Source organism: Polypterus senegalus, chromosome 7, assembly GCF_016835505.1.
Source record: "Polypterus senegalus isolate Bchr_013 chromosome 7, ASM1683550v1, whole genome shotgun sequence".
Taxonomy (NCBI): Eukaryota; Metazoa; Chordata; class Cladistia; order Polypteriformes; family Polypteridae; genus Polypterus; species Polypterus senegalus.
In genome coordinates, this window is record NC_053160.1 from 25,829,294 (window position 1) to 25,855,305 (window position 26,012).

Here is a 26,012-nt window from a genome sequence, read left to right on the forward strand (position 1 = left end):
ATTAATATTGTCTTTACCAAGTGTTTTAAAGGACTGGATGCCTGTTATCATTCTCAAAAATATCCATACACAGATAGCTTTCAGGACCATACCATCCATCCATTATCCAATCCGCTATATCCTAACTACAGGGTCATGGGGGTCTGCTGGAGCCAATCTCAGCCAACACAGGGTGCAAGGCAGGAAACAAACCCTGGGCAGGGTGCCAGCCCACCACAGGGACCATACCATAAGCTGCAAAATTAGGGTAGGTGGCAGGCAGGTGTTTAAAATTTTTTCTTCCTTTGGTCCCTCTTTAATATACAGAGCCCTGTCGGTGTTGAGCAAAAAAAAATCTGTTTGAAAGGATTCCGTAACTACTTCGAACAGATTATTTTTAATTTTTTTCCCCTGACTCTTATTTCAGTAGTACGGGGTCCATTTGCAGTCTTATTACAGAGCCCCTTATGGTTTTCCTGGCATACACTTCATTAAACCGTTAGTGATTTCAAAGGTGTGTGCTAAAATCGGTGAAATGGAAGAGGAACTAGTTTGAAAAACACCACGGTTGAAACAGTTCTTTTGAGGTGTCTGGAAACAAGTTTCAAATGCAGGAGAAGTTACGAGAATGGATTTATGGATATTTCCCTGAAAAAAACGATATTCTGGAGTCAGTGGTGGAAACATTAATAGAAGAAAATGGTAAATTTAAAGTCTAGTCGATAATGGCACTGAACAGCATAGAATAGACTAAAACTATTGGCTGGTAATACTCCTGGTTCTCGAATAATAAAATTGCATACTAGGAAAAATAAATAGCTACTGAAATAAGAAGAAAATTAAAATAATCTGTTTGAATGAATTGATCATTTGTTCAAACTGATTTTATTTGCATGGCACCTATGGGAATCCGTATTACTGAATAAAAAACCCCTATAAATAAAAGAAAGTTATACCTCAATTGCAGGCATATAATAAGGATCTGAAGAGAAACTGCTGTTTAATAGCAGAGTAGTGACAATATTTTTGTGAATAAAACTGATATCCCTGCTCGCAGTTCTGCTGCAAGATCACAATGACCTTTCAAATGATCCTTATGCTCAGCATTTTCTTCAAATAGTCAGGAAATGACTGCGTCTGAACAGTGATGGGGCAGCACATTATTTGTGTTTGGTTGAAAATAGGCTGGAGTTGTGTTTGACAGTGCTGGCAGTTTTTTTAATGAGTACTTGATTATTACATTTTTATGATTATTACATTTTTATACACCTGATTTATCACATATCTCTCGGGCAATATTGCAACTAACCAAAAGACAAACAAAGATGAACATTTACTTTGCTTTTAATACAATAAAAGCAAAGGAGGAAAAAAATACAAAAAAATTCCACCAAAAAAAATGTTTTTCAATAAAGAAAAAAAATCTTTTTTCTGTTGTACATACTAATGGTAATATACTGTATATAAATAACTAGTTCAAACTTTTTTTTTAATTTATTATCAATAATATCACTAATATGATAACATTTATGGAATGCTCAAGACGGGTGGATTTGTTTGAATGTGCACTCACTTTCTTTTATATGGTGCAGCAAAGAATCACAGGTCACAAACTAAATGATTAGTAATGGGGTGGCTGCCGTAAACAATATAAAAATGCCCCTGGGACATATAACAAAAGAGTGGCACTCATAGTTAAAAATAGTAGTAAACAAAATGACAGTGTGATGACATCACATAACTATCCATCCATCCGTTTTCAAAACTTGGTTGTCCTGTGCAGAGCCAAGGGGCAGCTGAATACTATCTCTGCAATCATCTCTAGCGAGGCAGGATTATCGCCTGGACATGATGCCAGTCCATCAGAAGGTGACCATGCACACACATTTAGCACCAGTTTAGCATTTAGCTTGAGGATTTCTTTGGACTGTGGGAGGAACCCTCCCAGAGTTGGGGAGAACTTGCAAACTCCATGCAGGGAGCATCCAGGATATAATAAAAAGTAGCAACATACATAGAAAGTAGGGAAAAACATGAAATGAATGTATAAACATAAGTTCATTATGGATAGAGTTCCACAGTTACAGGGATTTACCCTGAGAAGAGTGTGAAAGCATTGGTCATAAGGTTCACATTACTTTATTTAATTTTTCATCGGATCTAGTGTGTGTTGTTCATGTTGTGTGTTGTTAGTCACCACAAGCACAATTAAGGAACAATCAGATTATCGATGGCTGGATGATCATTTTATTTATAAACCTTTGAGAAACAAAGGAAGGACTGTGAAGACATTATTGCAAGTTCAGATTTGAATAAATAACAAGCTTCTTTTGAGACCAAACAAAAGAAAAAATGTTAAAATTGCTTAAGTGAATATCAATCCCAATAAAATGTTGACATTCCTAGGCAAACAGATCTCATGGATTATAGCTTGTGAGGATTTAAGGCTTTGGAAGATCACATTCTTAGCAGAAACACGTATAATTTGCTCTTCTAATTACACTTTGTCTACATCTTTTTCCTGGCCAACAATGCTATACTACTTAGTTCACAGAGCAATGACACTGCCTCAAGATCTGTGATTGTAGTGGACGATTTTGTGGTAACCCATAGGTAACGAGTTACATGACTACCCATGATTAGAGTAACATTGCCTCTTCCAGATTTTAATTAATGCACAAAGGTTTATTTTCGGAATATAAATGTTGAATACTTATGTGCTTACAAATAATTCATCTTTGAGGACCTTTAGCTAAAAGAAGTATGTCTAACTCGCTTGCTGCATAATGGCATTAGGTCTCCATTGTGCATAACTGGCTAATCACTCATATCGGATAACAAACATTGTTGATTGCACTGGGAAATTACCCAACAGATGCTTTCTGTGTTAAGCTACTGCCTTACTACAGAGCTAATTAAGTAAGCACCTGTTAAATAAGCAGGGCAGTCTATAACATAACTAAATGCAAACTAATAAACTTATAAATATATATATAATTTTTATTGTATTTTATTATAGTAATTACAGGGAATGCTACTTGGTTTTATAGCAGAAATCAACATGCCATTTGTCCTGGCACTACATCATATAGACTTGTCTAAAGCAGTAAGCCATTATAAGAAAGTCCTCCAGACCAGAGGCTAAGTCAAGTCAGTTTTATTTATAGAAAAAATGTAAAAGATCAGAAGTTGGCCAATATGCTATACAGTACAACTTCCATAAATGCACCAATATACATATGTATACAGTACACATACATATGTACAGTAAATAAATACACCAAAAATAACAGTCACATACAAGTTTAAAAAGCTAAGGCAAGAACAAAACAAATTCTGCAAGTCTTGCCGCATGGTTGAGTGCTAATGTATTGTTTTAGTTTAGATCGGGGTGAGCAATGTCGATCTTGGAGGGCTGCATTGGCTGCAGGTTTCTAATCTAATCCAGTTGCTTTATTAGGAAACAGTCCTTGCCTTTAATTTTATTTCATGGCTTGTTCTCGTTTTAACTCTGCCATGTGATGTCAGGTCATTCTCATATCCTAGATTTTTTTTTTCTTTTCTAAGGATATCATCCAAGTGATTTGAAGCCTAAAACAGTAATTATCAGTAATATGAGGTCTGACACACAAAAAAATGAGACTGCCTGTAACTCTTTTTATTTAACAAATTAAGAAAATTAACTGTGATCACCTTCAAAATAGTTCCCTTTTGAGTTGACACACAGCTGCATACGATGCTGCCAACGTTCAGAGTAATTCCGTAGATCGTTTTCTAAAAGGTTGTTCTACTGACAAAAAAGTAGGTTCCTCTGAGCACTGGCTTATGTTGTTCAAAAACACATGCATGACACATCACAGATTCTTGCAGTCAAACATTTTCTGAGCGAGTATAAGAAAACATCTATATTTGAACTTGCGTCCACTTGTACTGAGTGAAGCAGACGAGTCGAGCCTTTTCTCACTTTGACAAGTTAGAACGTTCTGTAACCACCTCATTGTCTCTCCACTCCCACTCTTGGGTCCCAACCTATAGGGTTAGTTTTTTTTTTTGTGTTACATTTCGTATATTCAGTTTGTCTGTGGATCTTGGAAGAAAAATATTTTAACATTTGTGCAAAGTTTGCCTTTAATAAGTTACCAATTTTGTCCATCTGTTCTTGTTATAGAATATACCTTTAAGTAATGGAAGAGACCACTGTAATTGTTCCCTTCGTAATTTTAAATGATTACTTAAACTGCAATAGTTCAACTCCTTCCATCTCTCCTCGTAGCTTTATCTCTTGGTCCTGGAATCAGCCAAGCTGCTGTCCGCTGGACTTTCTCTTGCGCTGCTATGTCTTCTTGTGTAGTCTGCAGAACAAACCTATACACAGTATGCAAGGTGAAGCCTTACTAGTGAATTATATAGCTTCAGCTTAATGTCCTTTTGACCTGTGTGCTATATGTCATGCTATATATAACCTAGCACCCTATTGCCTGAAGCACCTGTTTGTTCAGAAAAAATCTTTCATACCTGAATCCAATTCTGAAAAATGATTGCAATAGGCCAGTATTTGCCCTTTTATGTAAGATTTACAAATATTTTCATTGTAATGAGCGGTGAGTCGAATTATTTTCATGTAGATATTATTGTACTGTAGATATCTAGTAAAACTGTTAAGCGGGAGAAATCTCATGTTCATTATCTAGAAAAGAAAATGAAAATACCTGTAAGGTAAAGTAAAATAAAAAAAAGATGCCAGTAATAGGTTCATAGGAATCTACTTTGCCTTTCTGTTTAGTGTTAAAATATGCTTGTATTGTTCAAGTGAAATTGTACTGCATGTTAAAATAAATAATTAATCAACTATACAGAATAAAGAAGATTGCCATGTAGAATATTGTTCAGTACACTGCCATGGACTAATTTAGATGAATAATTTGTGGCTCCTTTTAATTCTAACTAGGAAAAAGCAAGCAAAGAACGTGATTGAAAAGGTAAAGTCTGTATAGACCTACTACCAGCAGCAAATTGTAACACAATAATGAATTAATATTTACATTTTAATATTTACAATTTCCTCTGGGGACAAATACATTTGTAATATAATAACTGGTGAGATATATATATATATATATATATATATATATATATTATATACACACACACACAATCTAATTATTTTTGTTTTTCCTTCTTTTTAGCTGGCCTGTTGCTGTGGTTCAGCCACCTGCTCCTTGTGCTGCAGTTGCTGCCCAAAAATTAAGCAGTCCACTGGAACACGGATTATGTATGCGATATATTTCCTATTAGTCACAGTCATTTGTGTTGTTATGATGTCTCCTACAGTAGCGGAAGGAATGAAAGCACATGTAAGTATACAGCAAAAGCTTTACTGTCTTTTTTACATATCTTGTTTTAAACAGTACTGTAAATTAACCATTATTTATAAAAAAAAGAAAAAAGCATTTAAATTGTGCCTTTCTATAGTGACATTATCTGAAGAGAGTTTCCAAGAGTATTCAATTTGTGTCACTCAAGCAATTATTGCACCTGAAAGTGTATTTGACACAAAAATAAAGAAGCCCTTCTTCATGCAAAAGGTTTTGCAGATTTGAAACAAACTGCCAAACCAGCTGGATAAATCCTAGGTTCTCTTATTAGATATACAGCATATACTGTGTGAATGCAAATAAATGTGTGTGCATGTATGCGTTGTAAGTGCCAGGCAGAATTATCCAGCATTCCACTTGGGAGAAAATGTGGACCCTTGCCGAGAAGGGAAGCCAGAATGGAAGGCCAAGGATGGAGTGGCATCCGGAATGGGTATGAAACCCTTAACCAGATAGGAGGACAAAACAAAGAAGCAGTGAGGGGAAACTTCTATTTGGGGAAATGCTTATTCCCCCATCCGCTAGATGGCAGTATCCCAGGACTTCAGTAACCATGTGGTGGACACCTGTTGTGCATGGTGGGAGTTGTAGTGCCATGAGTCGGCTCTGCTGGGTCCCATCGTTGCCGCCAGGGGATTCTGTGGGGATTTATGATCCCTGTTTTTGGGGCTTCCATTTGATCTGGAAATGGTTTCATCAGGCTATGGCCTGGCACTGAAATATACTCGCAGGTTAGACAGAGAAGGAAGCCATCCAGCCTCCTCCAGTGGAGTTATAGTTGGGAAGAAGGAAGGCAGCACTCGCTGGAGTGAGGTGGATGGAGAGAGAAGAGAAGGAAGAAAAGAATACTGTTTGTAATCATATTTGTGCAACCTTGGAGAAACCTTTGTGAGGTATTTTTATAATTTAAACCTCTATTTTAAACCTGTGCTTGTATTTATTTTCGCTGTGTCCAGGATTTGGGCCTTGGTGGTGCCCCCTACCTGGTTGTTTTGGTTGTTGGCCTTGTTTTGTTTTGGTCTAACACTGGCAAGCAGTGATTTGATTTTATTTTTAAACTGAGTGCAAATTAATCATGTTATAATAATAATAATCTGTTATACCCAAAGAAAATAACATGCAGCAAATTAACAGAACAAACCAAAATGGAAAGTATTTTACATCATTGTTCCAGTACAGATTTTTGTTTTGTTTGTTAAACTTCCTTAAACAGACATCAATCAGTAAGCAGGCTTGCAAAGGAAATGATGTTACTACCCATTTATATTTCTCTGAGTATTTAAAGGTTGTAGTAGTGTTGCGGTTTCTTTTTTATTTTTATTTTAGAAGGAAATAAAATCTGTTTTGAGTGAATAGAAGTTAGTTGTGTAATACTTGTCTGCACGTGCTTGCTGGTGTGCCATGTAAATCATTTGGATTGGAAAGAAAAGAAATGTAAATTGGCTTTGTTAGTGCCACACACTTGGATTGAATGTGTAATATAATGAAAAGGAAATGATTCCACTAGATTTGGATTCTTTCGGTCAGTTTTAGGCCTAGTATCCTAGTGACCACATTTAATCACAAGGCATAGATGAAGTGAGTAAAAAGGCAATTCAAAGTACTGTAATTGCTGAGCTGCCTCCCTTACACTGTATGTAGGACTGTTGGCCAAATTTTTCCTGTCACTGCGTGATTACTTAAAGCAGGTCATAGCACTTTTTTAAATGTTGTACACTTTAATCCACTTCATAAAATATATGGTTGTTCCAGACTGTCTGTCTGGCAGGTTACAGTTTATGAGGCTCAAGGACTTCATCTCCGATGTGGATGTGAACAACACTGGAGCACCACAGGGAACAGTCAGACCTCTTTTTCTGTTCAACTTGTACACCTTGGACGACATATAAGTATAACACCAGATATGGTCACTCCACTGATAAAGAAGATAAGACAGAGTATAGGAGTGAGGTTGAGAACCTTGTTATCTTGTGCAAATAGAATTGTCTGCAATTTGACATCAGAAAAATCAATGAGATATTCAGGTAGTATGTGGAGGTGGTACTCTGCAGTAAGTACTGGGTGGGGGTCGTCGGCATCAACAAGATGGTGGCTTGGTCTAATAACAAACATGAATTATGTAAGAAATGGCAGAGCAGGCAGTTCTTTCCTTGGAAAACTGCATTCCTTTATTGTGGTTTGTGACATTCTTTACATATTCTATAATTCTGTGACTGCCTGTATAATTTTGTACATTTTGGTGTGCTGGTCTGGTAACATCAGTTCAAGAGAGGTCCACCGAATCGACAAGTTAGTTAAGATGGCAGGTACAGTTGAGAGGTGCCCTCTGGACCTGCTGGAGGTGGTAGCTGAAGAGAGAATAATGACAAACTGAGTGCCATTCTGAACAATGCTGAATATCCTCTCTCTGACACACCAACACTGAGGACTTTCAGACAACGAAGCATTCAACAGAAGTGTGTCAAGAAACGCTATGGGAGCTCCACACCTACGGTAATACACCCGTATAATGCTTCATTGTGACTGATTGCTTCTCTTCAGCCAAGTCAAAGGTTTTTGTCTTTTTTCATAATTCTGAGTTGATTTTGAGGGAGTTGTTTGTTGTAATATTTCTGGAGCTATTCATCCCAGCTAGGACACCAGCCAACCCATGTTGTGTATTACACTTATGTAATCTTTAGCATGAAAGCATTGAAACCACATGCCATCAACCTATACTGTACATCAGTACTATTAAATGTCTTAGCTTTTTGTTAGATTCCATAAGTATAGATCTTCAACTGTAAACAATATATATTTCCTGCTAATTATGGCAGTAAATTAGAGCGATAAGTAGAGTGTGGTGTCTAAATCAGTGATGGACATTTTAGAAGGTTTATTTGCCTATCATGCATACAGTTTAGATCTCTCATGAATAAAGCGATTCACAGTTTGCTTTTCTGTTTAATTTAATATGTTTTGCCTGTACTCTTTTGTAGAATCTCATTATACTTCAAGTGCACCTGTGGTCGGTTCAAACCACATAATAGGCGTGTTATGCTGGATGCATACCCAAATTTGTTTTTCATTTAAGTTGAGATATTGATGACTTTGAAGTTATTAAATTTGATGATGATAATTCATTACGTTTATATAGTGCTTTTCTCACTACACAAAGAGCCACCACACAGGGAGGCCCTGGGATATGAACCCATTTATTCACATTATGTAGGTTTCACATCAGGTTACATGGACCCAAAAAGCCATGTTTTCTTCAATTTGAATTAAAACGCAGTATAGCTGCCATGCCTTAACAAGGTAGCGTGGTCTTACGGCCAAGGCATTGGACTCAAACTCGCAAGTCTGTTAAATTCAGTTCCTACCTCTGCCTCACTGTGTGACACTGAGAAAGTTACTTTGGTGGCAAATCCAGGCAAACTGTTCATTCGGCAATGTAGTGTTATAATTATTTTGCCAAACTGATTGATGTTGAACTGTTTAACAGTGCAAGTTGAAATTGATCCGGGGGTCTAGGTAGAGTAGATTAGGAAAATTCACAGCACCTATCCTCTTGTTTCTGTCAAAAACAATAGAGCGGTTTCAAGACTTCAGTAGGAGACAAAGAGCACACCTGAGTGCAGGGTCATAAATGGAATAAAGAACTTTTTTTAATTAAATGTGTACCGTATCTTTTCATATTGTGCCTCATTCAGTAGCCATATGTTATCCTAATAATAAGTAATATCTTAACAGCTAATTATTTATTAATTTTATATGAGATATGGTTATTACTTTTATTATTAATTCCAGGACCTCACAACTCTAAAAAGTTCCAATATTAACCAAAATCCTAATGATACAATTTTTTTTAAAAGGTAATGTTGATTATAGTGGTGTAAGGCGGGTATAAAATTAAGATAAAATGCCAGCCCATCACATAGTCCATTTAAGCACACATTTCAAATCATTTTCATTGTGGTTATTCAGTTCCACTAATCAGACTGTTCCAGTATTGCAATAAACAAAAAAAAATATTCTACTGCCTACAACCTACTAGATAAATAACAGCCTCAGAATATTGAAAATGAAGTCATTATTAAAGCAGTTATGAATTGTTACAAAACACAAAGGAATTTTTTTTCTCAAATTGCCAGGGCAAGAGCACACATTATAGAATATGTTAATCAAGAGTAAAATATAAATGTATTTTTATTTATTTTAATGCCTGTATGGTACTAATTTCACTTCCATGCTGATGACAACCTCAATGCATTTTGAAAAGAGCTGCATATCAATACTGCTTTTGTCTAAAAGGCTGCAGTCCATTCTGTGATTCATTCATTTGTTCTTGAGTGCTTAGCCTTTGTTAAATGCAATGAACTGGTGTTATTCAAATTTAAAAGCCACCTACTGTGGAGCATTACAAGAGCTACTTGGTGTTCTTCACTTTGTAGCGTGTTTCTTTGTATTTACTGTATAGGGGCCTTTTGGTAAATTATCAGGGTAAAAGATTTAATTTCTTTCAGAAAAACTTGGACCCAAAGACATGAATTGCTTAGCTATAAGAACTAAAGGGAAAAAGGACGATCACAAAAGAAAAAACTCTACAGTTAAATATAGTTAATATCTTCAGACAAGCAAAATAAATGAGCTTGACTTTTTTCCCCTCACACATTTCCATAAATTGTTTATTTTATGTTGTTTCATTTCATTGATGTTTCTGTTGCTTGAGTTTTGCCAAACTGATATTGTTATGATAAAAAAAGTATTTAGTTTGGTTAACTACTCCCACGTCTTCTGAGCTGTGCTATTCTCACTAAAAATGAGTTATTGCATGTATGTTCTATAAACATTTTTCAGAGAAATTTGGTGAACTATTGCCTTTTTGAAGGGGCTGCAGGTTGACTTTACTCTGTATCTTAATGTTTATGTCTTAATCTATGCCATTCAAATAAGGCAGTTTTTTTTTTTTATGGACAACACAACTATGAAATAACATACAGAGAATTATGCGTAGTGTTAGACTACTCAAAATAAACACTGTTTTCTATTTGAGGTACTTCAAAGCAGCCCCTTTTTCCTTTGGGGATAGTATTAAACATTCTTAACCAGTTCCATGAGGTAGCAGCCCTATGTTCTCATCCAGCAGTCTTGAAGGAGTTCTAGCATACTGTATATTGAGCACTTTTTGACTGCTTTTACTCATCCTACACCATGTCGGTTGGACATGGGTTGGGCGACTGTGGCAGCAAAATCCTCTGCTTCATCACCCCATCATACTTACAGAATAGAGGTGCATTTTGGGTCTTTATCCTGTTGAAAACAAATGATGGTCCAGCTAAGCATAAATCAAGTAAGATTATGTGTTGCTGCAAAATGGTAGCCTTGGTGGTTAAGTTTGTCTTCAGTCCTAAAAAAATCACCTAAGTTTCACCAGAAAAGCTCTCCCATACCATTGCACCACCTTCCTGTGCTTCATGGTGAGAACCACACACACAGGCATAATATTTTCACGTCTTCTTATGTCTCCTTCTGTGTCAAGTTCTTTTTAGCAATTCTACCAAGAATTTTCTCTGAAAAGTTAATGTTGAAATGTGTCTGCGTCTTGAAGTTCATAAAGCATTTGTTTGTGCTGTTATCTTAGGTCGTAATTTCTGAGGCTGGTAGCTGTAATAATTTTATTCTGGGCAACAGAGGTATCTCTTGTTCTACCTTTCCTGTTTCAGTTGTAACGAAAGCTGCTTTCATTATAGTACTTGATGGTTTTTGTGACTTTCAAAGGTCTTGAAACATTCTAGATTAACTGATCTTCATTGTAATAAAGCACTAGCATTTCTCTTTACTAAGCTCCATTTTCTTGTTACCACAACCAGAAATAATATCCTTCTCCGAAATCTAGCTCCATATAGTGCATTTAAAAAGTACATTTTCTTAGGTTTAAGCCTAAATAATTTAAAATTATTGTTTCCCTTATCAAGTATTATTGAATACCCCAGAGTAACAAAACAGGATGTCAGAAGTTTTATCAATTTGTTTTTAAAATAAACTGAAATCTCGTATTGGCTGAAGTATTTAGACTCTTTACTCAGAACTTGGTTGAGTAAAGCCATTGCAGCTTGGAGTGTTTTTGGGTATGTTGCTATAAGCTCCACACCCCTGGTTATGGGGAATTCCTGTCATTCTTCTCTGCAGATTCTCTTGAGATCTCTCATGTTTGTTGGATACCATTGGTAGTACACACCCTCCAGAGATGTTTCATTGTTTCAAGGTTTTTATTTACTCATCTTTACAAAAGAAAACATGAAATTTGCTTTCTCAGTTCTATCTATCTATCCATCCATCCATCAAAGCAATAATGGAGAGAAATAAAAAAATAGAATAAGATATGTACATCATTTAAAAATAAGTTCTTTGCCAACTACTTTAAGCTGTTTGGTAGTTTTACCTAAAATGACACTACATGCCTAGAAATTTTGTTATCTCCATATCTCCTTATTAAAAGATGTAAGAGACTGGGAAGAAAGGAATTTCTGGAGAGATTTTACCATCCCTAATTTATTGAAGGTAATCTCTGTGTGAAATGGGTGTCTGTTGACATGATTTCCATTGACCTCAGACAAGCACCAAATAATCTGTCAGCTCCGAGAACTTCAGCTGCAGGTTTGATAGTCTGCAGGAACTTTTTTTTTTTTAGAATTTTGATTTGTCAAAGAGTAACTTCTGAAAAAGTGATATATACATATTCCATAATGGTTGGGACAAAGATATATTTTTCTTGATTTGACTCCTTTACTCCACAGTGTAAAATTACTAATCAAACCATTCGGATGTGATTAAAGTGCACATTGCAGACTTTTCCTAAAGGATATTTGCATACATTTTGGTCACACCATGTAGAAATGAAAACAATTTTTCTGCATGATCCCCAATTTCAGGGCACTGTAATGTACTTTGTTGCATATCCCTTACATACAGTACAATGACTGCTTGAAGTCTGTGATTCATAGACATCTCCAGGTGCTGAGGATCTTCTCTGGTGATGATCTGCCAAATCTCTCTTGCTTGTTTCGGGGGCTTGTGCCCTTAAGTTTTCTCTTCAGCATATGGAATGCCTGCTGTATTGGGCATGAATCTGGTAACTGCCTTGGCAATGTTTGGGATCATTATCCTGTTGCAGAATAAAGTGCTTTCAAATAAGTTTTGTGGCCTTCACTGTAATTTGAGCTCATAAGATGATTCTATACATTTCAGAATTCATTGTGCAGCTTCCGTCCGCACTTGCGTCATCAACTAAGATAAGTGTGCCAGTACCTGTGGCAGCCATACCATACATGCCCAAGCCATAACACCCCCACTACCATGCTTAACAGATCAGGTGGTATGCTTTGGATCTTGGACAGTTCCTTTTTGTCTCCACACTTTTATTCTGCCATCAATCTGTTGCAGGTTCATCTTTGTATTTTCTGACCACAAGACCTTTTTTTCATAACTCTGTAGGCTCATTTAAGGCCTTTTTTGCCAACTGTAATCTCGCCATCCTATTTTTGTGGCAAACTAGTGGTTTGCATCTTGTAGTGTTGCCTGTGTATTTCTGTTTACAACATCTTCTGTGGATAGTCAACTCTGACAATCACACAATTGCCCCCTGAAGCCTGTATCTGATCTGTTGGACAGGCGTTTGGTGCTTTTTCTTTACCATAATGAGGATTCTTCTGTTTTCAGCAGTGGAGGTCTTCCTTTGGCCTACCAATCCCTTTGTGATTACTAAATTCACCGGTGTGTTATGACTGTTGATTTAGGTAATCCTAAGGTTTGACCAATGTCTCCAATGGGTGTATTCGTGTTTTTCAGCATCATAATGGCTTCTTTGACTTACATTGGGATTAGCTCTTGTCCTCACGTTGGACAATTGCAACTCCAGATTTCAATGCGTATTTTAATCGCATCTAACTTTTTGATTTGTAAAAAACTGTGGAGCAGTTTAAATTCAAGGAAAATGGATCTTTGTCCTAAACATTATGCAGGGCTAGGGCTGTGTGATATGACCAAAATCTTATATCCCGATATTTCATTTCATATCACGATATAGTACATTTTCTTTGTATTCAGTGAATAGTTTATATAATCACCACTCCTTTTTTTTTCATTTAAATTAAAAAAATCAAAAATGAGAAGTACTCAACTTGTAATTATTTCTGTTCTTTTATTTAGAACATTTGAGTAAATGTTTGACTTAGAATGTAAACATAAAATGTTAATGTATCAAATATAAAACACTTTTCAAAAACAAATTACTAAAGGCCCAATATAAAATACTGCTATATAAAATGCCTGACATAAACAAAATGTGAACTGTAGCAGCAATAACTCTCACAACATATATTAAATATAAAAGGATCAAAGCACTAACAACTAAACTGTATAAGGCCAATAAACCCTTTAAACAAAATAAATACAAGTCTAACATTAATTGTCAAAACCAAATGTAAACATTGTACTTCAAACTGTAGCAGCAATAAGGCTTACGACAAAAATATATTAAATATATAATATTAAATATAATATTTTTTAGGCTACATTCTAATAAAATGTTAATTTGCACATCGTAGTGTGGCAAATCTCCGTTAATGAGTTACAGCTGATCGCCCCGTGCGTGGGACTGGACGGCGCTAACGTGTTTTGCCGTGTTAATGCAGTTGTGGCGTAAACGTAATTTTAACAAGATTAACGCTGACAGCAAACGCTGCAGGGAAAATTATGCCTTAAGCAAATTGTTTTGGTAGCAATTAATCTTCCAAGCTTTTAACATGCTCGTTTAAATAGTACCTTTACAACTGTAATATCCTACGTGGCCTGCCTCTCAGTTGTAAACTCTCTGCATGCTCGCTCACGTGCTTTTTGCGGAGGTGTAGAAGAGGTTTGTCGTGTTGGAGTCTGTGGTAGCGATCGGTTTGCAGCATAATTTGCACAGTACCGTTTTCTGGTCCGTGTCAGACTTTTCAAATCCAAACCATCTCCATACTACAGAGGTAGCCCCTCGTTTAGAAACAAGGTCCTTCTGTGTGGAGCTACCGGGTGTTGCCTCGTCTTCATCAGCCATGCTAGTGTGTCTGCATCCACGTGGTGGCCATCAAAACAATGAAAAAAATATTGCCGTAAACAGTTTATTTTGCGACACCACGAAACAAACGATAGCGTAATGTGCAGCGATAGACGTTTTCATATTGTCATCCGATATATATCGTTATATCGAACAGCCCTATGCAGGGCACTGTTGTTTTGTTTTTTTTAACAATTTAAAAGTCCTGAAACCATTATGTAATAAATTGGTCAACATTCATACTGTTCAGTTTCACAATAAGTATGTGAGGCTAGATGGTACTGAATGTTAAACTAACATCTAAAAATAGTACACTGACATATAAACCAGGCTTACTGAGAAAAGTGTAGATTTGATGTAGGATAACCAGCAGAGGATCTTCCTTGGTTTGGTTTGCACAGTAAGCAAATTGTTGGTTATCTTGAAAGGACTTAGTCTCTGATGAAGAACATTTTAATGTCAGATTTTCAAAGCCTTTAATTGGAATGGAGGTGAGTACCACAGACCTAGTAATCATTCATACTGCTTGGTTTAGAAACCTTTCGAGCTGGGTAATGATTGACTGTTTCCACAGTTCTTGTACAATATTGAAGCTTAGGGACTTAGTTAAAAACCAAAGGAAAAACTGGAGAGAGCTTCTTAATACAGGACTTCAGAAGCCAACCTGATATGCCACCTGACCTCACTGCCTTTTTGGTTTTTACCTACCATGTTGATTTCTACACTTCAGTTATACTGACCTCAATCCCATTCATATTTCTGGGATTTTTATAAAGACTCTCCCTACTTGTGGATTATGGGTACATTGGTTTCATTTTTTTTTTTTAAAGAAAAGAAAAATATTTAGTTCATCATCTAAAAGCTTGTGGTACTTATTTATTGGAAAGGTTACACTTTTTATAGAATTCAATCCTGTGATTGTTTTCAGATCTTTCCAGACCTACTTTGGATTATTATTGTTAAACCATATCTTGATTTTTTGTTTCTTTCCTTGTACATTATTTAAATTTATTTGATTGACCTGTTATTCCTTTGGCATTCCGTGACAAGATCCTGAAGGTTGCCGAGGATTGTGTTGGTGTTACCGGTGTTCCCAGAAGGGGGTGTTTCATCTCACAGGGCAACCTGGATATCATCGAGAGGAGTCGCATCGCACTGCTCAATGGCAACTCTGGTCTGTACCAGGAACTGAGAAGGACAGCTGCGAAGGCTCTGAAGGCAGATAAAGATGCATTTGTTAGAGGAATCTGTGAGCAAGTGACACACCATCTGTTAACTAGTGACCCACGTCCTGCTTAAAGAGGAATTGAAGCATTACGTACATTTGAATCTGTTCCTCGGAGAGTCGCAGTCAGGGCAGCTGATTTAACGGTCCTTACGGATGACACTGCAGTTGTGACCCAGTGGGATGGCTACTTTGAGCAGTTGTTCAAAGCTGATCCTCCGGCTAGGATGTTTGATATCTCTGAGTTCACGGTTCTTGAGGCTGATCCTCCAATTAGCTGTGAACCACCCAGTCTCACTGAGATTGCACAGGTGGTGAACCAGCTGAGGGGGGGAAAGACTGCAGGGATCTGTGGTATCCGGGGTGAACTTCTCCAGGCTGGTGATAAGGCTGTCCTCCTGGCATTGCAAGCAATCTTTGCTTTCATTTGGGAAACTGACATCATCCCAACTGACTGGAAAACGGGACTTGTCGTCCCTATCTGGAAAGGTAAGGGTGATCGCCTGAACTGCAGCAACGACAGGGAATAACACTGCTCTCGGTGCCTTGTCGTCCTCAATAGGATCTGTGATCACTTGCTCACCTACCAGCAACCGGAACATTCTGGTTTTATGTCTACGAAGTCTACCATCGACCACATCCTGGCACTGGACCGCGTGTCTGACTAGGGCAGGGGTCCTCAATCCCAGTCCTGGAGAGCCGCAGTGGCTGCAGGTTTTTGTTCTGACCTGGTTGCTTAATTAGAAAGCAATTCTTGCCAATAAAGCACTAACAAGCTATGAAATTAAATTAACTCTGCTATGTCAGGTCATTCTCATATCCTAGATTTTCTTTCCCTTTCTATCATGCAAATGATTCGAAGGCTAAAATGGACGAGTAATTCTCAGTCCTTCACTTTTTTCTCTTCATTTTTCTTCCAAGTATTAAACCCAATAGTGCAGATAAATACACACAGGTGTAAATGTAAATAAGCTAAATGGAGAAATGCTGCTCTCTCTTGTCATTTGCATGTTATTGATAATAAGGAGCAATTAAAATAGCTGTTTAAGACAGAATTAAGCAATAAGGGCTCAAAATCACTAAAGTGAAGCAGAAGTGTTACTTTAGCAAGTGCTTTTTATTAAGCAACTGGGTTGGAGCAAAAACCTGCAGCCACTGCGGCTCTCCAGGACCGTGATTGAGGACCCCTGGCCTAGGGGGTTGCCAACCGGGATCCCGAGTTGTTTTGTCATGTAGTGGGGGTGGCAACGCACTGTACCAGTGCATGCTCTCCAACTTAACTTGACTTGTTATTTCTTTGCTGTAAAACACATTGTTCTACCTTATTTTCCCATTGACCATTTTGTTTACCTAAAAGCAGTAGTCCTGTATAGTACTCCATAGCTTACTATTTAGGTACACTTTGACAATTCTTTGTTTAATGGCTATTGATTCACACAATTTATTATATTCACTGACAGTATAAGTGGACTCGTGTAGTGTCTGTCAGTATGTCGGCACATCCCCGTCCATACAAGAGAAGCACTCCTGCAGTTCTACTACACTGACAATACACCAATTTTGTGTTTTCCATATGACTGTTTTACTTGTTTCAGTTTCTGCTTGTTTTTGGGTAGTAACTAAACCACAGCATTGTCAGACACATCCAGTGCTGCTCTACGACAGGATATGTAGATGCCAGAGATGTTTCCATGTCACTTGTCCAATTTGTCATCCCATCTAGTATTAGTAGTGTGGCAAGACTGATTCCAATTTACATAAATTGAAATCACAAGTTTGAATAAGCTATGTGATTTAGTTTCTAGTTTCTGACTAGTTCTAAAAAAATCTTTTCGGCTTCAGAATGTGGTAATACATATTCTGCTATACCAAATCATTTTATTTATTTATTTTTTTTAAATATATTTTATTGTCCAAAAGTAGAAAATTACAGCGACGTGCTACTAAATTAAACATATCATAATGACAGATACAACCATTTTATTTCAAAATGATAGCAAAGGAGAAAAGCAAAACAACAAAAGGCTAAACAAGATATGACCCACCAAAGAACAGGAAAAAAAAGAATAGAGACTCATATTTTAAAATATGATAAAACAATAACATAAGAGTCAAAATCACAGGCCCAGTGTGTCTATTCTAAAATAATATTAATGAATTCTTGCAATGTTTAAAAAAAAATGTAAAAAAACATAAAATGTGATCATATACTCTAAGAAAAAATTACCTTTTTTCCTAATTTGAGATAAAAGGTGGCTGGGGATTATTGGGGAGATTATTCCAGTTAAACAAGATCAGTCTGTGTGCTAGTAGTGTGACAAGGGCTATTACAATCGACTTATCCCTAGACAGTTTAATTCCGTCCAAGAGTACACCAAATTACATCAATAATGGATTAGAAGTGATTGTAACACTGATTAAACTCATGCGGCAGTTAGTATTGATGAAGACCTACAATGAGTAGCTCAATAGCTCAGTAATAGTTCCACCATACCAAACTTCTCAATGTCTTTACAGGCTTTGCTTTCTGCACAGGTGCAGAGTCATGCTTGAACAGGAAAGGGCCGCCTTCAAATTGTTGCCAAAAAGGTGGATGCACACAAAATGTCTTTGTATGCTACAGCATTAACAGTACCCTTCACTGGAACTAAGAGGCCTAACCCAACCCTTGAAAAACAGACCCACCAAACTTGTATAGTAGACACTATCCAGTCCAGAAGGTATCATTCTCTTGGAAATTCATCACTCTAGAGAACATGTCTCCACTGCCCCAGAAGTCTAATGGCAGTATGCTTTACACCCCTCCAGCTGATGCTTGGCACATTTTACAGTGGTCTTCGGTTTGTGTACATCTGCATGGCCATGTAAGCCCATTTCATGAAGCTCCCGATGCACTGTACTTGTGTTGATATTGCTTCCAGAAATAGTTTGGAACTCAGATATGAATGATTCAACAGAGGATCTGCTATTTACACACACTATGTGCTTTAGTACTTGTCGGACCTCACTTTGTGAGTTAACTTGGTCTACTTCTTTGTGACTGAGCAGTTGTTGATCCTTAATGCTTCCACTTCAAAATAGCTGTCACAGTATATTTGACTGGGGAAGATCTAGCAGAGCACATATTTAATTTACTGACTTGTGGTAAAGGGAGCATTCTGTGACAAGTGCCGTGTTTAAAGTTCCTGAGCTTTTCAGTAGAACACATTCTACTGTCAGTGTTTATTAATGAAGATTACACGGCTATGCACTTGATTTTATTAACAGAGGGTGTTGCTGAAACACCTGAAATCAATCATTTGGATGGGTGCCCCATCACTTTTGGCCATATGGTGTATATTATTATGGAGCTTTATTCTCACTTAGCTGGTGTTTCTGAAATGGCCCAGAGTCAGTGTCTGTGTGAGTGTGGGATTGTGTGTATATGTGTGTTTGAATGAAACAGCATGGGCTCTGAGATGCTGTCTAGCAAAGGACTCCTGCCCTGTACCATTTATTGCCAGAACAACACGTTATATTAAATCCATTATTCAGTGTGTTTTTTTTTTCTTTTTCTTAGGTATCCCATTTTATGAAAGGTCTATGATTTTAAATTAATATACTGTTGATTGTTGTCTCCTTGGAAACCCATCTTTATCCATTGCTCCAGACAGCCTTTATCATTTTAGTATTTTTAAGTTAATTTATTTGTTTAATCTAAGCATTTTCTAATCAATTGCAAATCTGATCATACTATGTATGGAACTCCACAATATAGCTGTAGGATAACTCCTTTATTGGCTAATAAGCAAAACCTCTCATACAGTAACACACACACATTTCTAAACATTTGTCATTAATGATAAGTCAGCTGTTACACTTGTAAGCCACTAGAAGCACCAGATGAAAATTGCAGACTCTTACATAAATGTTAAGTGAGGACTGACAGAGATTCATTGGCCATTCAAAACGTTAAAAATTGGATTTTTCTGAACAATTCACAAACTGCCTACTCTTGTTTTTCTCTGGATGTGTTAGGAACCACAGTGACCTGACTTGATGGCCCCATTTTTGTTAAACTTATCATTTTGGAGTAGTTTTGTTCATTTTTTTATGCTATGGTGCAAAAAAGTACCTAATAATTTTAATATTAGAGCTCTTTTTAATGCAACGTGTAGCCAGAAAGAACTGCTGGTATACATACCTGCCAGAGTTTTAAAGCAAACTGTTAAATGATTTACATTTAAACAGATGAATTGTGTAACAAATAAAATTGCCTTCTGTTTTTTCATTTTATTTATTTTGTTTTATAAATATATGGGCTGTCAAGAGCTTATCATTCACAATAACATTGTTATATTCACTCTTTTTCAACCTTTGTACTATGATAAGCCAGATGAGGCAGAGCTTATCAATCACAAGTCATAAGAAAGGATCCAGAACTTCAAAGATTGTATCGGGTTTGTATTTGCAGAGCATACACTGCATTAGGGGGTTTATTATAGTTTAATTTAATAACTATAAATTGTGTCCAAATGCTGGAAAAATCCACTACTAGTTTGGGTCATATGAGTGGCTCAAATATAAAATGTACTCTAACTGTATGTATGATTTCACATAACATATTTGTGAATGGACTATATCTGCACACCTCAAAAGTCTAGAGTTGCAAGACTTTTTATCCTTGTGTCTATATAAAAACTGTTGCATAGGACTTATTTTCTTAGCTAGTAAAGTACTGCATTTTTCCATTTCTTTATGAGAGCAGTATAATCTCAAAAGAAAAATAAGGGTATTCTTCAGTGAAAGAAACCTTCTTCTCCCCCAGAAGAGTGGCTAATGTTTTCTATGCAATCAGTCACTCTTAAGCAAAGACTAAAGCCGATTTCACAGTATGCGACTTGTACTTGCTGGGTGTGTTAGAGTTGCTGACTGCAGTTACCGGCTGATGTCAATTTAAATAAGTGAAAATCACTGAGCATGTCCCATTTAGTGATTTCATGTTGACTTTCCAGCACAGTATTGTTCACCCCTTTTTCTGACGTCTAGTAATGTGCTGCCTGACAGACAAAGGGTTAACAGCTGTGGTGACTTATGTTACAGTTGTGGTTCTTTTCTTTTTTTCTCTTTCCATTCTGACATGAATTGTAAAACATGAGACTTAAGACGGATGAACTTCTCTTCTGTTTGTGAATTCCAAAACACCCACTGTCTATTCATTGTTGCTGCATTATATGAATTGTATGATTAGCACTCATTGTTTGTCAGTTCTCATACACGCATAGCCCATCACTATGACTGAAGACAAAATCATACCCATTTGATTTTGTTGGGGAAGAGTAGTGGACTAGTCGGAGTGAGTCATTGGGTATGTAATACTAGGTGGCTGACGGTCACAAGGCTGTGTCACCGACTACCTCAGACTCGCTAAAGTTATATAAATGAAGTCTATTATTGAAAATCACTGGAAAAATCACAAAATGTGACATGCAGTTTTTAGTTACTTCATTATTTTGTTGCTTTCTGTTTCACTACTTGATTAAAGGTATTGAATCATTTTGGTATTTCACTGTTCTTGGATGTATAGTAAGCTCACGTCTTTTTATCCCTTGTAAGTTTAATTCACAGAAGAGCTTTCTGTTTACTTAATTTAACTGTTATGGAGTGTTTGCTTTCCAGGTAATGGCTACATGTGATAAAATGCCAGACCCACATTCCTAATTACATTTAAATTGCCTAAAATGTAAGATAATGGCAAAATCTGTGAAACCCTGGTATTAGATAAAATGTGCCTTTGTGGGTAGTAACACAATAAATGCATCCTGAATATGACAAGTGAGCAAATGTATAGAATAAATACATTTTAGTTATTTGCATGAAGTTTCCAATAATTAAGAAATGAATTGCAGTGGAAACTTACAGCATCTGTGGTCTTGATTGAGATGGTAAAATGTTTTAAATAACTGACTTGTTAAATCTTTAAATCAAAACAAAACTCAAAATTGTATTTTAAATTTCACCAGACACCAGAAATCTTTGTTCATAGATGATTGAGTAATTCAGTATGTTTGAACCATGCATGAGAGGAAAGCTCAGAATTTATGGATTTTGTGTGGTAACTGTTCATTTCTTTGTAAGTGAACAAACATACAAATTCAGTAGAGGATCAAATACTTATTTACCCCACTGTATATGAAGGTTTACTTTTATAAAACGTATTAACAATTTGCATTTAGTCACCTTCAGAATCATCTTCCCAGAGCCTCTCACATTCCTGTTAACATTTCCTATACTCATTTTTTATTCCCATGTCTAGAGCCTCCACATTTTTTCCTTTAATTTCTTCCATGGTCACAAGTCTTCTTCCCATCACTTTCAGTTTTAATTTTGAAAATTAAAAGAAGCTTGCTCACAGGGAGTGAGATCTGGGGATTTGGGGGGGTCGGGGGGGTTGTAAAGCAAGAACCACATTGTTTTTTGTTAAAACACTCTGACAACACAGTGTGTGCAGGAATGTTGTAATGGTGCAAAGTGCAGTTTTGCATGCACCACTCTTCCAGACGTTTTTTTTATTCTTGATGCTTTCCCCATAGACACCTCAGCAGCTCGGTGTAATGTTGCTGATTAACAGTCTGCCCACAGGGAACAAACTCTTTATGATCAAGACCATCAATGATGAAAAACATGGCCATCATTTCCTGATGTTTGATAGGACCTTACATACTTTTTTTTCGGCTTAGTGAGACAAATCACTGTAGTCTTGTGCACAGTTGTACGATAAATGCCAGAAATTTGCACTTGATCAACTCCGCATGATGCACCTAGCAGCATATTCAATAAATTCATTCTACTCTTGTGCTGTTGACCACTTCCAGGAAATTTGCAGTCCTGGTATTCTAATGAATTAAACATTTAAAGATTCTAAATATTCAAAAATGTAATACAACATGTCAGTATTTTTATCTAAGGAGTTTACTTACTGTATTTTATGGTAATCTTCTGTACCTATTGTCATTTTTTTGCTTTTATTTACTTATTTTCTTAATTCTCATTATTCTTTTTCTTAGATACCGTTCTACAATGACCTCTGTGAACATCTGCAGGCAGGGGTTTATTGTGAGAAACTTGTGGGATATTCTGCTGTCTATAAAGTCTGTTTTGGAATGGCATGCTTCTTTTTTGTATTTTTTCTTCTCATGATCAAAGTTCGTGACAGTAAAAGCTGCAGAGCACACATACATAATGGGTATGTAATGTATGTCTTTCTTTCATGATAATTTAAACAGTTAAACGATTTCACTTACATATGAAATGTGTTTTTAATTGTTTTATGTATTTTATTTTTGCATTAAAAGATCCAGATTAAGGAGAATGTTCCTTATCATATAGGAGAATGTTATACAGTATATTACATGTCAGTCCAATGTAAGTAACTTCATTTAAATGCAGTAATGACACGTACATTAATTTCCATCCATCCACTTTAAGCCCATTTGTGCTGAGCAGGGTCACAGGGAAGCTGGAGCCTATCCCATCAAGCACTGCAAGGCAGGAACAATCCATGGGTAAGGTGCCAGTCCATCATAGGGTGAACACACACACACACACACACACACACACACGCACACACACACAGGGTAGGGCCAACTTAACAACACCAATCCATCCAACCTGCGCATCTTTTCACTGTGGGAGGAAACTGGAGTACCTGGAGAAAACTCATGCAGACATGGAGAGAAGGTGCAAACTCCATGTAGGAAGTAACCAGGAATGCAAACCACAGTCTTTAGTGTGAGGCAGCAGTGCTACTGCTGCACCAGCATGCCACCCCAGTTAGTTAGTTAACTGTACAATGCATCTTACAACTGACATTCTTGCTTCTCAAGCAGATGTCATGGAAATTAAACCCAACTCTGATTTACCTTATAATAAAGCATACTTTCCATTTTGCATTTTGATAAAAGGTAATGTACTTAAGAACAATAATCCTTAAAAGCACAATCATTAGAATAGTGAATAATGATTTTATACGAAAAAATCAAGGTGCATGCAAATTTAGCAAGATTTCAAAAATTGGCAAAACAGTAGGTCATTGTATCATGTCAGAAGTCACTTGCACTCAGACAGATACTGTAGGTAGATTGATACTTTATTAATCCCAAGGGGAAATTCACAACTAATGTAATGTTCATAAAATATCAGGCAAGAGAGATCCATAATTTTTTCAGCTTTTCACCATTTTAGCTTTTAGATAGTTTGACATTAGAGACTTGACATATATTGGTTACCATGAGTACTAAATGACACAATAATTTTTGGTTCTTTCCTCCCTGTTATGTTTTCTCTTGTATGTATGTATTTTGATTGTCTTAAGCTGATGTCATATTACATGACTTCTATTCATAGGGGATGCCAAATATGACAACCGTGGTTGCTGGTCTCATCAACTGAGCATATTAGACTACTGCTTAATGGCTTTCACATTTTCAGAGTATTGCTAACATGGCTCTTTTTCCGACAGCTTTTTCTGTTCCCCCAACATAAAACACACATCATTAAAAAAAACAAGTCTGTCTTCTATTTGTCAGGTCGGGTCCAAAACACCCCTGTTCCTTATTCCTCTTAGCTGCATTATATGCATTATACCTCTTGGTAAGTGCTCATTGGCTGTCTGCTCCCACATGCGCACAAGCCTACCCCTACAGCTTGAGACAAGGTCAGACCTGTTTGATTTTGTCAGGGTGAGTCGCAGACTGGTTGGACTGGGTATCTTTGTATGTCAAACTAAACAACTGGTGATCACTTGAGCCCAGCGACTGCCCCTGACTTGTGTAAATGAAGTCTGGGACTGAAAGTCTAATGGAAAAGTTGTGTAATGTGAAATGTCCTTTACAGTTCTTAAAACCAGGTCATGTTACCTTTTCTTAATCAGTGTACTTAAGGTGAATTAAACTTGAATTAGTGTTAAAGTTTATTACCTGTAGAATGGATTAAGGAAGAAAACAAATGTTTATGTCAGGGCTATTCAATTAGAAATTCAGTTGGGCCAGATTTTCAAACCAAGAAATTTAGCTGGGCCAGACATTTTCAGCATCCGGTAAGCAGCCAGTAATAAGAAATTTTAAACCAATTCAAATCAATATATTGAAAAATAAGTACTGTTTATTGATTGTTTGCCTTTTAAATTTGGTCACATCCGACACCAGCACATCAAAAAGTGCATAAAAAACAATTAAAAAAATCTATTACTGAACATAATATGTACAGTTGTAGCAATACTTTATTTACATTTTTGAAATAGAAAAATAAACATTTTGGTCATACCTGACCTAGGCACATCTCAAAGTGCGTAAAAACAAAATAGTGCACGGTATTAACAACAACATTTGTTTCCCTTTTAAAATAAAATTAAATATTTTGGTCATATATGACCCAAGCACATCACAAAGTGAATTTAACAGAATAAAAAAGGACTATCAATGCTATAAAAGCTACCTGTGCACACACCCATAACAAGTCATAACAATAGCTAACACAAATGAATACAACTTCTACTGAACACTGAGGTAACATACAGCTAGGTTAGTTTCAAATCACCACATGTGTGGTTAGCAGTGCTTATTTTCTAAAAAGAAGGGTGACGGTACACATATGTGGTGTTTGGAACAAGTTTGAGGTACTGTGAAGGTATATAGAGGCCGACAATCCAAGTACTACAGATTTTGTTTATTTGGTGAAAAAACATACAGTGGAACCTTGGGTCACCACCATAATTTGTTCCAAAACTCTGGTCGTAACCCGATTTGGTCATGACCCAAAGTAATTTTCCCCCATAGTATTGTATGTAAATACAATTAATCTGTTCCAGACCGTACGAACTGTATGTAAATATATTTTCTTTAAATATTTTTAAGCACAACAAAAATAGTTAATTATACCATAGAATGCACAGTGTAATAGTAAACTAAATGTAAAAACATTGAATAGCACTGAAACAAACACTCCCTGCTCAGCTGCTCAGCTGCACGCAAGCCTGCGCTGGCTGGCTCGCTCGCTCTCGCGCTCTGTCTCTCTCGCTGGCTTTTTCTCGCACTCTCCACTCTCTCTCGCTCGCTCGTGCTCTCTCTCTCTTGCAACCTCCCGTTCTTTCCTGTTCTCTTCTTTTTTCCTTTAGCCGACTCGCGCTTCTGTTTATGAAGAGGCGTGGTAGTCGTGGCAATCAGCAGCTCCTGGGAACAATTACAGATGCGGACCGCTTCTTACCTGTGCACTTAGGTGAGAAACACGCACATCGCGAACTCCTCAGGAACCGCTTCGGCCACACACCAACACACTTCCTTGCTAAGCCGCAAGTGCGGTGATTATTTATTAAAAC

The 26,012-nt window shown here is 36.8% G+C and overlaps 1 protein-coding gene across 1 annotated transcript in view; it reads left to right on the top strand.

Moving 5' to 3' along the window:
- Nucleotides 1-26,012, top strand: part of serinc5 (serine incorporator 5) — a 75,646-nt gene that overhangs the window by 15,386 nt on the left and 34,248 nt on the right. The window contains exons 2-3 of the mRNA XM_039758369.1: nucleotides 5,166-5,333; nucleotides 22,705-22,883. Coding sequence (XP_039614303.1) covers nucleotides 5,166-5,333; nucleotides 22,705-22,883 — 347 coding nt within the window. The remainder of the gene's footprint in view (nucleotides 1-5,165; nucleotides 5,334-22,704; nucleotides 22,884-26,012) is intronic.